General features: G+C 46.0%; 1 protein-coding gene across 2 annotated transcripts in view; it reads right to left on the reverse strand.

Annotated features, from left to right (window-relative positions):
• Window positions 1-995, reverse strand: part of ASIC4 (acid sensing ion channel subunit family member 4) — a 232,915-nt gene extending 231,920 nt beyond the window's left edge. For both annotated transcript variants that reach the window (XM_081171432.1, XM_081171434.1), the window contains exon 1: window positions 348-995. In XM_081171432.1, coding sequence (XP_081027558.1) covers window positions 348-980 — 633 coding nt within the window. In that variant the 5' untranslated portion in view covers window positions 981-995. The remainder of the gene's footprint in view (window positions 1-347) is intronic.
• Window positions 996-12,008: the final 11,013 nt, after the last annotated feature.

Genomic DNA, 12,008 nt, shown 5'->3' on the forward strand with positions numbered 1-12,008 from the left:
GACTAGTGACCTTTTTAAAAAGAGCTTGGCCTGACTATGGCATTTCAGTCATTTGAAAGGTTTGGTGCGGATCAAATTCTCCCCTCAATACAGTGATGAGGAAGCTGTGGCCCTTCCAACTCTCACATGCCCCAGCTTGCACAGCCAATGGTCAGGGATGATAGGAGTTGTTGTACGGCAACACTGGGCAGGCCACAGGTTCCTCAGCCCTGATTTAAGAGAAGGAACAGAATTACCAGTTATTTGCTTGTCCCTAGCTTAGCTAAGAACCCATGCTACCCATTCCATGATCACCATGAGGTGTTCCCACTATCCTCAACAGACCAGCGATGTGGCAGTAGACTCACTGTTTCGAAGTCACTGGCATTGCACGACTCATTGCCGAAGCTGCACAGAACCAGCATCTGGTCCATCTGGTGCCCAGCGCGGTCATGGAGCTCCGTGAAGTTGAACGGGAGGTTCCTTTCCCCCTTGCTCTGCATTAGCTTCTTACTTAGCACCTCCCGAATGTCCCCGTCCTCGCCCTTGGACACAGCAATCTTGTCATCGCCATCCAGGAAGCCCAGGTACTCTCCAGCCCAGTAGAGGTCATGGCCAGAGAGTTGGGAAAAGCGAAGAGGGTTGAGATTGCAGATGGTGATCGCTGGGAAAGTCAGACTGGGGAGGGTCTCTTCTTCCAGCGTGGTGTCGTGAGGATACTGAAAGTAGAAATCCACTCGGTCTGCATAGACATGGATAAGGAAGCCAAGGGAGCCCAGGAAGGCCACGATCCACAGAAATTTGCGGCCTGTGTTGCACCCATGGCGGAAGATGTGGCTGATGCCATGGAGCGTTGAACTCCTGGCAAACGCTTCCAGGCTGGGGGCAGAAGTGGGTGGGTGTACCACATGGGAAACCTCCTCAGTATGCCGGACTGCTTTGGGCAGAGGGGAGCAACTGTGCCAGGAGGGTATCTCCTCTGTCCATGTAGGCCCTGGCATACTTGCAGTGGCCTCTTGAAAATAAAGGATAGGTACAAGCCCCTCAAAGGCATGCAGTTAACAATCAGGGGGCTCTGGAGTTTGGATGGGCTGGTGAGTGTTGCAGCGGCCCTCTCTGTCTAACAACAGGGCTCACTTACAGCAGCGTAGTATTAACAGCCACGGGGCGGGGAGGAGCTTGGCCTCATGCCTCGCCTAGGGCCCCTCCTGGGAGCTGAAAGACAGTAAACATGTTCATCCAGGGCAATTAGCACTGCCGGATCCCGGAAGAGCCTGTGCCAGATGAGGGGGAGCAAATGCGTCCCTCGCAAACCGCAGGCTGAGTCCATCTCTGTCTCCTGGGACTGGGGCTGCTAATTAGCCTGAGGCATCATTGATTCACTCCAGCACTTAGTGAACAGGGCAGGTAAGCAAGCATATCCAGCCCTTGAAGAACAGTCCAGCAGGGAGAATGGAGGGCTAGGTCGTTCTGCTTCTTTCAGTGTGGTTGTGTATAATGGAAAATAAATACTTGAGTTGGAAGGGGGAAAGGTAATGGCCTCCTGGGCCATATGCCCATAATCAGGAAGGAGTTGGGACCAACCAACCAAGGTGGGCCTGCAGGCAAAATGCAGCAGCTCATGGGGCAGAATGTCGCCACCATGTTGTGCTGCAACTGAAATGATTGCACTGGCTGTCAATCAGCTACAACACAAAGTTCAGGATTCTGGTATTGGTATACAAAGCCTTATACAGCTTGAGGTGAGGATACCCAAAACATCGTCTCACCCCTTAGATACCCAAATGATCACTGTGCTCTGCAAAAGAAGGCCTCCTGCTGATGCCATCTCACCAGGAGATCCCCTCCCAAGGATGTCAGAATGAGACCTTTAGTGTGGATACACCTGCCCTTTGAAACTCCGTCCTGTTACATGCCAGACAGGCACCACCTCTGTTGTCTCTTAGGCTCACTGAAGACCTTAGTCTTTTCAACAAGCATTTTAAGTAGAGTTTTTTTTAAATTATTATTCCAGTCTGCTTCTGAACTAAGGTTTCAAATTGTCTTTATACCTGTTTTTGCTAAATCACTTTGGGATGTTTCCTGGGAAGGAATTTGTAAATGAAATGATATAAATACCTAAAAATAAAACTTCTGTGTGAGCCCTACCTACCCTTAGGGCTATGAGCATCAGCCTGAGGGATTCCAATGAGCGGGCCAGGACTCAGGTGAATGGCACAACTCTAAAAATTACACCCTGAAGTTCTGAAGTTGTCCCCTTAAGCACATCAATACCCACCCACTGACTTCTTCAGAACTTAGGCAGCTTACAGCCCTGTTCATAGCAGCCCCCATGTGAAAAGGTGTCAGGAGTGTGGGTCCCCAGCAGCCTTTCTAGGGCCCCAGCTGCATTATACATTTAAAGCTGAATCCTGCCTTTAAAAAGTGAGTCTCTCTCTCCCTCTCCCTCTCTCTCTCTCTCTCTCTCACACACACACACACACACACACACACACACACAGAATCCTGGAAACTGTGGTTAGCTGAGTTGTTAGAAGGCACCTATTTCCCCCCTACAAAAAGTTACAATTCTCAAGAGTGGTTTAACAGTCAATCCCTCTTTCCAGAGAACTCTGGAATCTGTACCTCTGTGAGAGGGGTAAGAGTCTCCTAAGACTCTCAGCACCCTTACATAACAACAGTTCCCAGGATTCTTTTGGGGTAAGCCATGGCTGTTTAAAGTGGCAGGATATTTCTTTAATGTATAGTGCAGATGGGGCCGAGGTCAATATGTGGCCTGTGTTAAGGTGTAAGAAAAGCATGAAAACATATATGGATAAGTATAAGCTGCTGTGGACAGATGTTTTCAAGCTTGGGGGTGAAATAGATTCAGTCCCTCAATTTTAGACATGAAGAAATCCCTTCTAACTGTTGCAGATTAATGCATGCTCATTCAAACTGACAGCCACAGTTGTGGTGACTAGGGAATGCCTGGGCAGGGCTCTCTCTTAAAAAAAAAAAGGAGGGAAGGGGTTTGGGAGGAATCACAGAAGGGTTTAAAATGCTTGGGAGAAAAATCCAGATTCATTGGATCAGCGTTTGCCAACCCTGTGCCCTCTAGATGTGACCTCTACACCAGCCCAGGTTGATGGAAGTTGTACACCAAAACATCTAGAGGGCAAAGTCTGCTCTGGACAGTCTACTATGCATATGTTGATGGTTAAAAAGTGAACGGGTGGGTTGCCAACAGCCCCAAACACATGTCTCACTGCATCAGATTAGAGGGACCCAGAAATGAGGGTATGAACCTGGGAATCTTACTCAGAGTATGGAGATTATAAAGGAAAGTAGAAGGCATGAATATTTGATTTAGTTCACAGTGGACTAGACATATACCGTAATTGAATGAACAAACAAGCTTTCACTTGATGGGTGAAGGGTAATTGATTTGAACTAGGAGCTGGTGGGGGGTAAAGGAACGTCTCCTAGGAGAGAGATGGGAAAGAACGGCTAAAAGCTTTTGAGAGGAAAAGTATTTAAACAGAGATAGAATTATACAGTGCAGGCATGCTGAGGCAGATCAGGGAAGAAAGCCAGATTTACCTGGATCCTTTAATGCAGTCTCCTGGGAGAGAGGCAGAGAGGCAGGGCTGGACAAGGGCTGCAATTTCAGGAGTCACCCCCCCCCCACTCAAGGGTGCCAGTCACTGTCCCCACACCATTTGCCTGTTCTGCCAACCATACACCCACTTCACTGACAGTGCTTCAGTGAGGGAATTTTAGACCAGGGATGGGGAACCTGTGATCTTCCAGATGTTGAGGGACTTCAATTCCCATTATCCTTGGTCATTGGTCTTACTGGCTGGGGCTGATGGGAGTGGAGTCCAAGGGCCTGCTTTAGATAATGGATGCAATGGTCGTACTGGAGGGCAGAGGGGTTTCCCTTTTTTTAGATGGCAACGACTACTACTTCACACTTTCAAATGTTCAAATGTTCAGCTGTGTTTGGAAGCCCTCCTGCTGAGTGGGCTGAGTGGTAGCCTGGACTTCTGCCCCAATACAGTACCACTGTTCACAGACGCTGTTTTCAATAACTGCGTCTCACCTTCCCATACTCCCTTTGGCCACAGTTTAACCTGCTGCTCATTCACACTCACGTTCTGGGGATGAGAGTGTGGATGGATGATTCAATTACTAACAACTTATGGGGGGTTGCAAGAGGATTAGGACTGACCATGCTGTCTTATGAATTGCTTCCCATATACACCTTTGAAAGGAATTATGTCCTCCCATCCTTCGACCCCCTCCCCAAGACTGCTTGAGAAAGCTGATGAAGAAGACCCATTGTTACCCCTGAGCAGATGGTAACTTCTTGGGTATGGGGAAATGAGCCTCCTCCGTTAGACACAGGCTCCCAGATAGCAATGCTCAGATTCAGCGTGATCCACCTCCCCATCTCTCTCTCTCTCCACACACACACACACATAGAGGCACACACTTTCAAGCAAGGCTTTAAATCCATTAGCTTTGCATAATTAGATTTTTCTCAATTACCAGATTATGATAATTACTGGCTCGTTTGTAACAGCTAGCTCATAATCCGGTATCATTGCACTTGGAGACGAGCCAGGTGCTGTGTTGTGTCGCTGGAGCAGTGAGAGTGTCGGCACCAGCAGACGAGCCAGGAGACTCCACCAGAAGAGACTGTGCAGCCGACACTCACCTTGGCCTGGCACTTGATTGACAAGAAAGAACGGCTTTTGCCTGGGCATGCCGCACGGCTCCCTCTTAACTTTCTTAAGAAACATGAGAAGAGCCCTGCTGGACCAGGTCAGGTCACAGGCCTATCTATTCCAGAAGCCCATTTCCACAGTGGCCGACCAAATGCATATGGGAAACCCACAGGAAGGACCTGAGTGCATCACCGCTCTCCCCACTTGTGATTCCCAGCCCACTGCCTCTGACCCTAGAGGTGGGGATATAGAGCAATCACGGGAGACCAACACATGGGAGAAAGTGTGAGAGGCTCCCATCAGTACACTCAGGCAATCTTCTTATACCCTCCACACTGTCCTTTTAGCGTGGGCCATTCAGGGATCCTTCACAGCACTGTGTGCTGCAAAGTGGAGCCCAATCCTCACACTGCTGCAGCTTTTCTTGTTCTTTGGTCAGCAGAGCCCTGATGGGAGATGCACCTGCACAACTTGTTTGTTACGAGGATTCTTCTAAAGGTTTCCTCTCTTTCAAAACACACATACAAATCAAACCCAAACTTAGCTCCATCCTTCTCGTTTAGCCACTGGTTGGGACTTAGACAACTGGGGGATCGAAAGAATGCATGTTGCAGCACCAGTCACAAGAAACAATCAGTGCAGGCAGTTAGCTACAGATTTTCACCATGTCAGTGCCATCTAGCCTACTCTGTCTCCTAATCACTTCATGCTGGACTCATCTATTATTATTATTAGTAGTAGTAGTAGTAGTAGTAGTACTTTTTTCTTTTTAAAAGTGTTTAGGGTTACTCTCATTTTGACTCAAAAAATCACCATTTAATAGTTCAAATTGGGAAAAATAAATACAGTAAATGGACAGAAGTACAAAGATTCAAAAAATGTTTAGGAGTATGCGTACCCCGGCATCTCCCCAGAAAAAGCACTGATCATCATTATTATTATTACCCACCCTTCTCCAGCAGGTCCCAGGTCTTTCTTGCTTCCTCAGAAGGACACAGGGGGTTACAAAATACAATAAATAACCTTCACAAGAGGTCAAGAGGTGCAGGTTGGTTATTTTTGTTTATTTACTAGTGAGAAGATAAGCAAGCACATGCTTATGGTGTGTGTGTGTGAGAGAGAGAGAGAGAGAGAGAGAGAGAGAGTAGGGTGAATGTGTGTATGTGTGCGTGCAGAGCAGAGGTTGATAGATACGCTGCCCAAACCATTGGCAGCTGGCTTGCACAAAAGTAGAAAGATAATCAAAATAACATAGGCATAACTGACCTATAATTCTAAGGCTCTACTAAATCCAGTACAAATTCCAGAATCCAAATTAATGGTTAGTTCTGAAAACAGCTAAAAGAAAAGTATTGTATGATCATTTCACCAAAAGTACAACATAGTTGGAACTACTAAACACGTAATGTATCTGCTTCTCTAAAGTGTGCAAGAAAGAATGATCAGGGCTCATTTGCTGATCTTGAAAGTAGATCTGCAGCACACTCCTATGCATATTTTCTCAGAAGCAAGTCCCACTGAAGTTAATGAGGCTGACTCCCTAATACATGCGTTCAGGATTGCAGCTTTAAGGAGGGACGCATGTTTTATTTGTATTTCATCTCATTTTCGTAAACTGCCCTGGAAACACTGCTGAAGGGCAGTGTAGAAATGTTTTACATAAAACAAATAAATCATTGTGTCATTCTATTCTTACAGCCTCAAGACTTCCCCCTGAATTGCCATTATCATATTCCAGTGCTTCTACACTCCCGTTCAGTGTACTCTGCAACCAGTGCACACCCAGCACTGGTTCAGGAGGCAGTGTACATGTGATGTTAGCCACAATCCATATTTATCCTGCACTTTTTAAAGGAAATACTGTACTTGGATGTGCTTTCCCCCCAAACCAAACCAGCTTCAATCCAAATTGAAAAAAGAATGCCCTCGCTGCATCGTAATCCAGGAAGGTGAACACAGTCTTAAGGCTCTTCAGAGAGGTTGAGGGTGTTGCTTTTCTGCAATCAGCTGGAAGCAGAATTATAATGGTGGCTCTACACAGCCCTTAATATCTACTTATTTACTATATTATACTCTACCTTTCAGACAGATATCATCTCCCCAAGCAGTTCACAGCAATTCTCTCCCTCCTACAAAAAGAGGTCGTGCCCTCAAGATTACAAACTTAAGAAGGCATACAAAAGAGTAGGGTGGAGAGGAAAGACGTGAGAGGGAGGCCGATTTGACAACGACAGAGCAAGGCAGTTGTGCCTGACCCAGGACCCTTCACTCCCCTGGCTGGAAGCAGATTAGGCTTCCTCAAATTCCTAAAGTCCCAGGGGTAAGTGGCTGTTGCCAGCAAGTATTCTTTCCCCTGCAGCTGCTGCTTCTGTAGCCAATGGCTGAGGTCAGGCTGGTCTTTCCCTTGCCCATTATGTTTTGTGCAGGTGGGAAGGGCTGCAGTCTCTCAAGGGCTTCCCACAAATCCTCCTCCTCCTCTGGCCAATGGCTGGAAGTAAGCATAATCACCACCACCCCAATTTTTGTTTGCTTGTAGAATAAAATAAAATAAAACTAAACTACTAATATGAATATATAATATATAATTTTGTATTATTTATAAATAATTTATTATCATCATCATCATCATCCAACCAACCAATGAGATTGCTCTGGCTACAAGTAATAAACTGAACAGCAGCTTGCGGCTGGAAGGTATGAGGAACTGATTAATGACAGCAGGAGTGTGAACTTTTTCAGTCGCTTCCTGATAACCTTATGGGGGCCACATGTCAGTGGGGGGTGGAACCAGAAACAACAAATGGAATGATGCAACAAATGTGAATTTTACATTTGTGCAGTCGGCTATTTTATACACACACCTTCTTTCCTTTTTCTAGGGCCTAGGCAAACAAGGAGCATGATTAGGGCTCAAGGGCACATTCCAGCTAGGCAAACACAGTCAAAGAAGGTGCAAAGCAGGACCAGCACAGCGTGTGGCCTGAGGAGAAGGATTGTGGCCTCATGGGTGATGAATGCTGCCTGGGGAACACCTCAAGGGCCAGACAGAAAAGCCTTTGGCTTGAGGTTTCCCACTCCTCAATTAAAGGGCCAGTAGCTGGGAGAAGCCTCACTAGTGCTGTGTCAGTCCCCAGACAGACTGGCACAGGGATTGCATTATACATTTTTCTAAAAACCTACTGAGTCTGAAAAAAGGTTGGTCAACACAGAAAGCAAGCATTGTACAACAGTTTGGCAATGATCTCATCTTGATTATTTGTAAAAACTGAGTAAGCAAACAATTCTGGAGAAAACGGCTAGTGGAAGCAGTGCTTTCCTAACTGACTTTTGCATAGTTCACCCTCCCTTCAACTACTATTGTTTTCTGGATGCCCTCCACCTGCTAAAAACCCCCCTGTATCCTTAGGAAACAAATCAGTGCACCCTTAATTGAAAATGGCATATGGTGGAGGATGCTTTTGGGCCCATGGGGTAGGGAGAGTTCTTATTATTAATGGATAGCTCCTGCAAGACGTCAGCATAATATGCTTCTGCCATTGAAAGTGGAAACAGAACTACAGTAGTAAGAAATAGTAGGAAAAGGTAAAAAACCATTCAAAACAGTTGGGGAGGGGGATGCATATAAATCTATAGGCATCCATACTGAATGTTCTGTGTAGCTTGTGTCACCCCATTTCAAAAATCTGGTGGGGAAGGTGAGTACACAAGCACACAAACACAGACATATGGACAAGTGTGGTATATGAATCGATTTTCCATCCACACAAGAACAAAGTAAAACATTTAGCATGGCAACTTGGTAAACAGACCAAAAGGAAGGGATATGATTGAAGTATGCATAATTATATAATGAAGAGGGAATCGTTGCTTACCCTTCCACTTAATGCTGGCACAGGAGGGTACCTAGTGAAATTAGTATGCATGCCACAAGATTGATTGAAACCAACAAAAAGCAACATTTTTTTACAGAGTTTGTTTGTGAAATTTTCCGCTTCTAAGTCTTTGTCCAGGTGATCAAATGAGATCTCGCCCCTCTACTTTTCAAACCCCACCCCACCCTGGTTCTTCTTCTGCCAGTGCTTGAATTAAGTGGGGAGCAGAGGAGGCCCCAGTCCACCATGTTAACTCCTATTTTCAGAAGGCTACAGGAGGACATGATGTGGGGTTGGGTGGAAGGTGAGTGTTGAGGATTTTTGCACAGGCCTCCCTGCCTTTTCCTCCATGATTCAAACACTGCTCTGTGCTCCTGCCCGGGTTCTTTGCTCTACTGACAAGCCAAATGTCAATCTTTTACTTAAGCCTCATTATTGCCTCTGTGCCCCATCAATGCCCCCCTGTCTCTCAGCACCCTTCCATTAGAAAGCTTTCCTATATTGGACTACCTTCCTCTAATATAATTTCCCAGCACCTCTCAAAGACAAATCTCTTCTTCAGCCTGGCTTTTCTTGGGGCTGACCGTTCTTTACCTTTTGCGTTCTTTCGCTTAATGTGTGCCACCTTCAATTAGATTGTAAGCCTGCGGGCAGGATTGTCATATATTGTGCATCTCCTGCTGGTTTTAGTTGCTTTAATGTGTGTGTGTTGGGGGTGGAAGCAAACACAACATTAGGAATTATTTGGAAAAGGGTTGAAAAACAGGGAGCCGCCATCAAAGTCTCAAGGGATAGTTCAGCCGGTACAGCATGAGATTCTTAATCTCAGGGTGGTGGGTTTGAGCCCCACATTGGACAAAAGATTCCTGCAATGAAGTGAGTTGGACTAGGTAACCATCGTGTTTCCTTCCAACTCTATGATTCTATGAACAAAAGTACCTGTTTTAACACTGGTGTGCAATTTTCAGCCATTATATGTTGTTTCCTCCAAGGCTGTTGGTTGAGACCCAGAGGCTATGCCTTCCCATCCTATGGAGGATTATGTGGGAGGCTTAGGGGTCCAGCCAGCTGGGGAAAGGCAGGAGGAGTGGCCAAGGATCCCAGGGAGAGGCAGGGCGTCAAGAGATGAGAGATTGTCCCCTCATCATCCCAGGAGAAATGCAGACCAGCAATTCCCACAGGAGAGGGATTCTTGCACATAACTGAGCTTTCTCTGCCTCTGCTCAAAACCTTGACAGGTAGGCAGGGAAACTTGTTGGGACAACTTTGTAGAGTCCATGCAATCTTTTTGCTGCTGCTCATGAACTCCTGACCTTTGTGCCCTTGCTCTTGTACTACATTTTTTGTTGTTACTTCTTTCCCTTGTAAGAGCACATGGACCAGCTGCTGCATTTGTAACATTAGGCTGCTGTAATAAAACTTATATGCAGAATTCATCATGCGAAAGGCTGGACTGGATGAATCCCAAACCGGAATTAAGATTGCCGGAAGAAATATCAACAACCTCAAATATGCAGACGACACAACCTTGATGGCAGAAAGTGAGGAGGAATTAAAGAACCTTTTAATGAGGGTGAAAGAGGAGAGCACAAAATATGGTCTGAAGCTCAACATCAAAAAAACTAAGATCATGGCCACTGGTCCCATCACCTCCTGGCAAATAGAAGGGGAAGAAATGGAGGCAGTGAGAGATTTTACTTTCTTGGGCTCCATGATCACTGTAGATGGTGACAGCAAAAAACAGTGGTAACGGGTGGCTTTTAAAAGGGTTATTCAAAATAATGGAGCACAGGTCTATGACAGTTATTAGCTAAGTGGAACCTCCAGGTCCAGAGGTAGTGTAACCCTGAATGCCAAATGACAAGTATGCTACCTTCATGCCATACTTACAGGCTTTTCAGAGGCATTGGCTGGCCACTGCGTAGAAGCAGGATGATGAATTAGGTGGGCCCTCTTCTTGCATTAATCAGTGTGTGTTTCAACTGCACTAGTCCTTTCACTGTAGTCCTGCTATTTCCCCTTCAAGGGCAATAGAGCAATATCCAGTTTGGTTGTAATGGATGGGGAGAGTTCATTGTCACTCACATTGCTTGAAATATGCATATGCATATACATATATCAGGGCAAATGTGATCATTGAATTGTAGAGTTGGAAGGGACCCCCAGGGTCATCTAGTCCAACCCCCTGCAACGCAACATGGGGCTCAAACCCACAATCCTGAGATTAAGAGTCTCATGCTCTACCAACTGAGCCATGCTAGCACCTTGCACCATGCCGGAGAGAGGAATGCACAACCTTCAAATAAAATAAAAGCAAATGAGATGGTGTGGCATTGCAGCAGTGACCAGGCCAGGGTGTGGCCTTTTGGTGACTGCTACTGCCCTGTACAGGGAGTTCTCATGTGATAAAAAAGGGGTAGGGAGCCTCGTGCCTTCCAGAAGTTACAGGGCTTCAGTTTCCGTAATCCCTGCCTATTGGCCATGCTGGTTACGGGTGGTGGGGGTTAGTGTGTAGCATATCCGGGAGGGGCACAGGTTTCCCTACCCTCTGCTCTGAAACACACCATACAGTAGCTGCAAATGATGTCCTCTCTCTGCGGACAAAGCCACAAGCTCCCACTGAAAAACATTAAGGCTTGAGTGCTTGGGAAATGTGATATTCCAGCAACAGGAGTGCCGCCTCGAGGGAAGATGTCTGGACTTTCTGCAACAAATGGGAAACGTTTAGCATTTCTTCATGCTGAAAACTGAAAGCCTGAAAAGAGCCTGAAAGTGATGAAGGCCAGCAATATAAATGAGTTCATAAAGGCTGTAATCCTGCATGTGGTTAGAAAGCAGTGCAGGATGGGCTACAACCCCAGAGTACCACAAAAATGTAGAGGACACAAGGATTTTTAAAGCTGTTCAGGCAAGCCCTCTCAGAGGTTCAGAGAAGCCCAGGCCACTTCCAGCTTTTGAGGGCATTAGCCATAATAATATGTATATTTTAATGACAACACCCAAAAACAAGGCACCGAAAAAGAAAAAATCCTGAGTGATTTGTTTATATAATCAGCTGATCTGAGAGAACATGTTAATCATGGTCTAATCTTGTGCCATCAGAATCAATATTTCTTATTAATATTTATGAACATTTTAAACTCTTTAATACGGCAAAATCAATGGGTTGACTTGTATCTAACGAAGCCCTCCCGTTAGCACAAGGACTTCTGCCTGCTCAACAGGACTTTCTCTCCCTCTCCTGAGGGTGGAAGTACTTGCAGAAAGACTTCATTGGATACAACCCTGTATCAGGCTGGGTATACACCTGCAGCTTAAAATGCCTCCTTGCTCACACTTGCACTTTGCTACACACACCACAGTCTGGACGAAGATGTCAACACCTGATACACAGCACCTGATTTGTTTCTCCACACCTGCAAGCACCCTCCCATAGAACTTCTGT

Source organism: Podarcis bocagei, assembly GCF_964188305.1.
Source record: "Podarcis bocagei genome assembly, chromosome: 1".
Classification (NCBI taxonomy): Eukaryota; Metazoa; Chordata; class Lepidosauria; order Squamata; family Lacertidae; genus Podarcis; species Podarcis bocagei.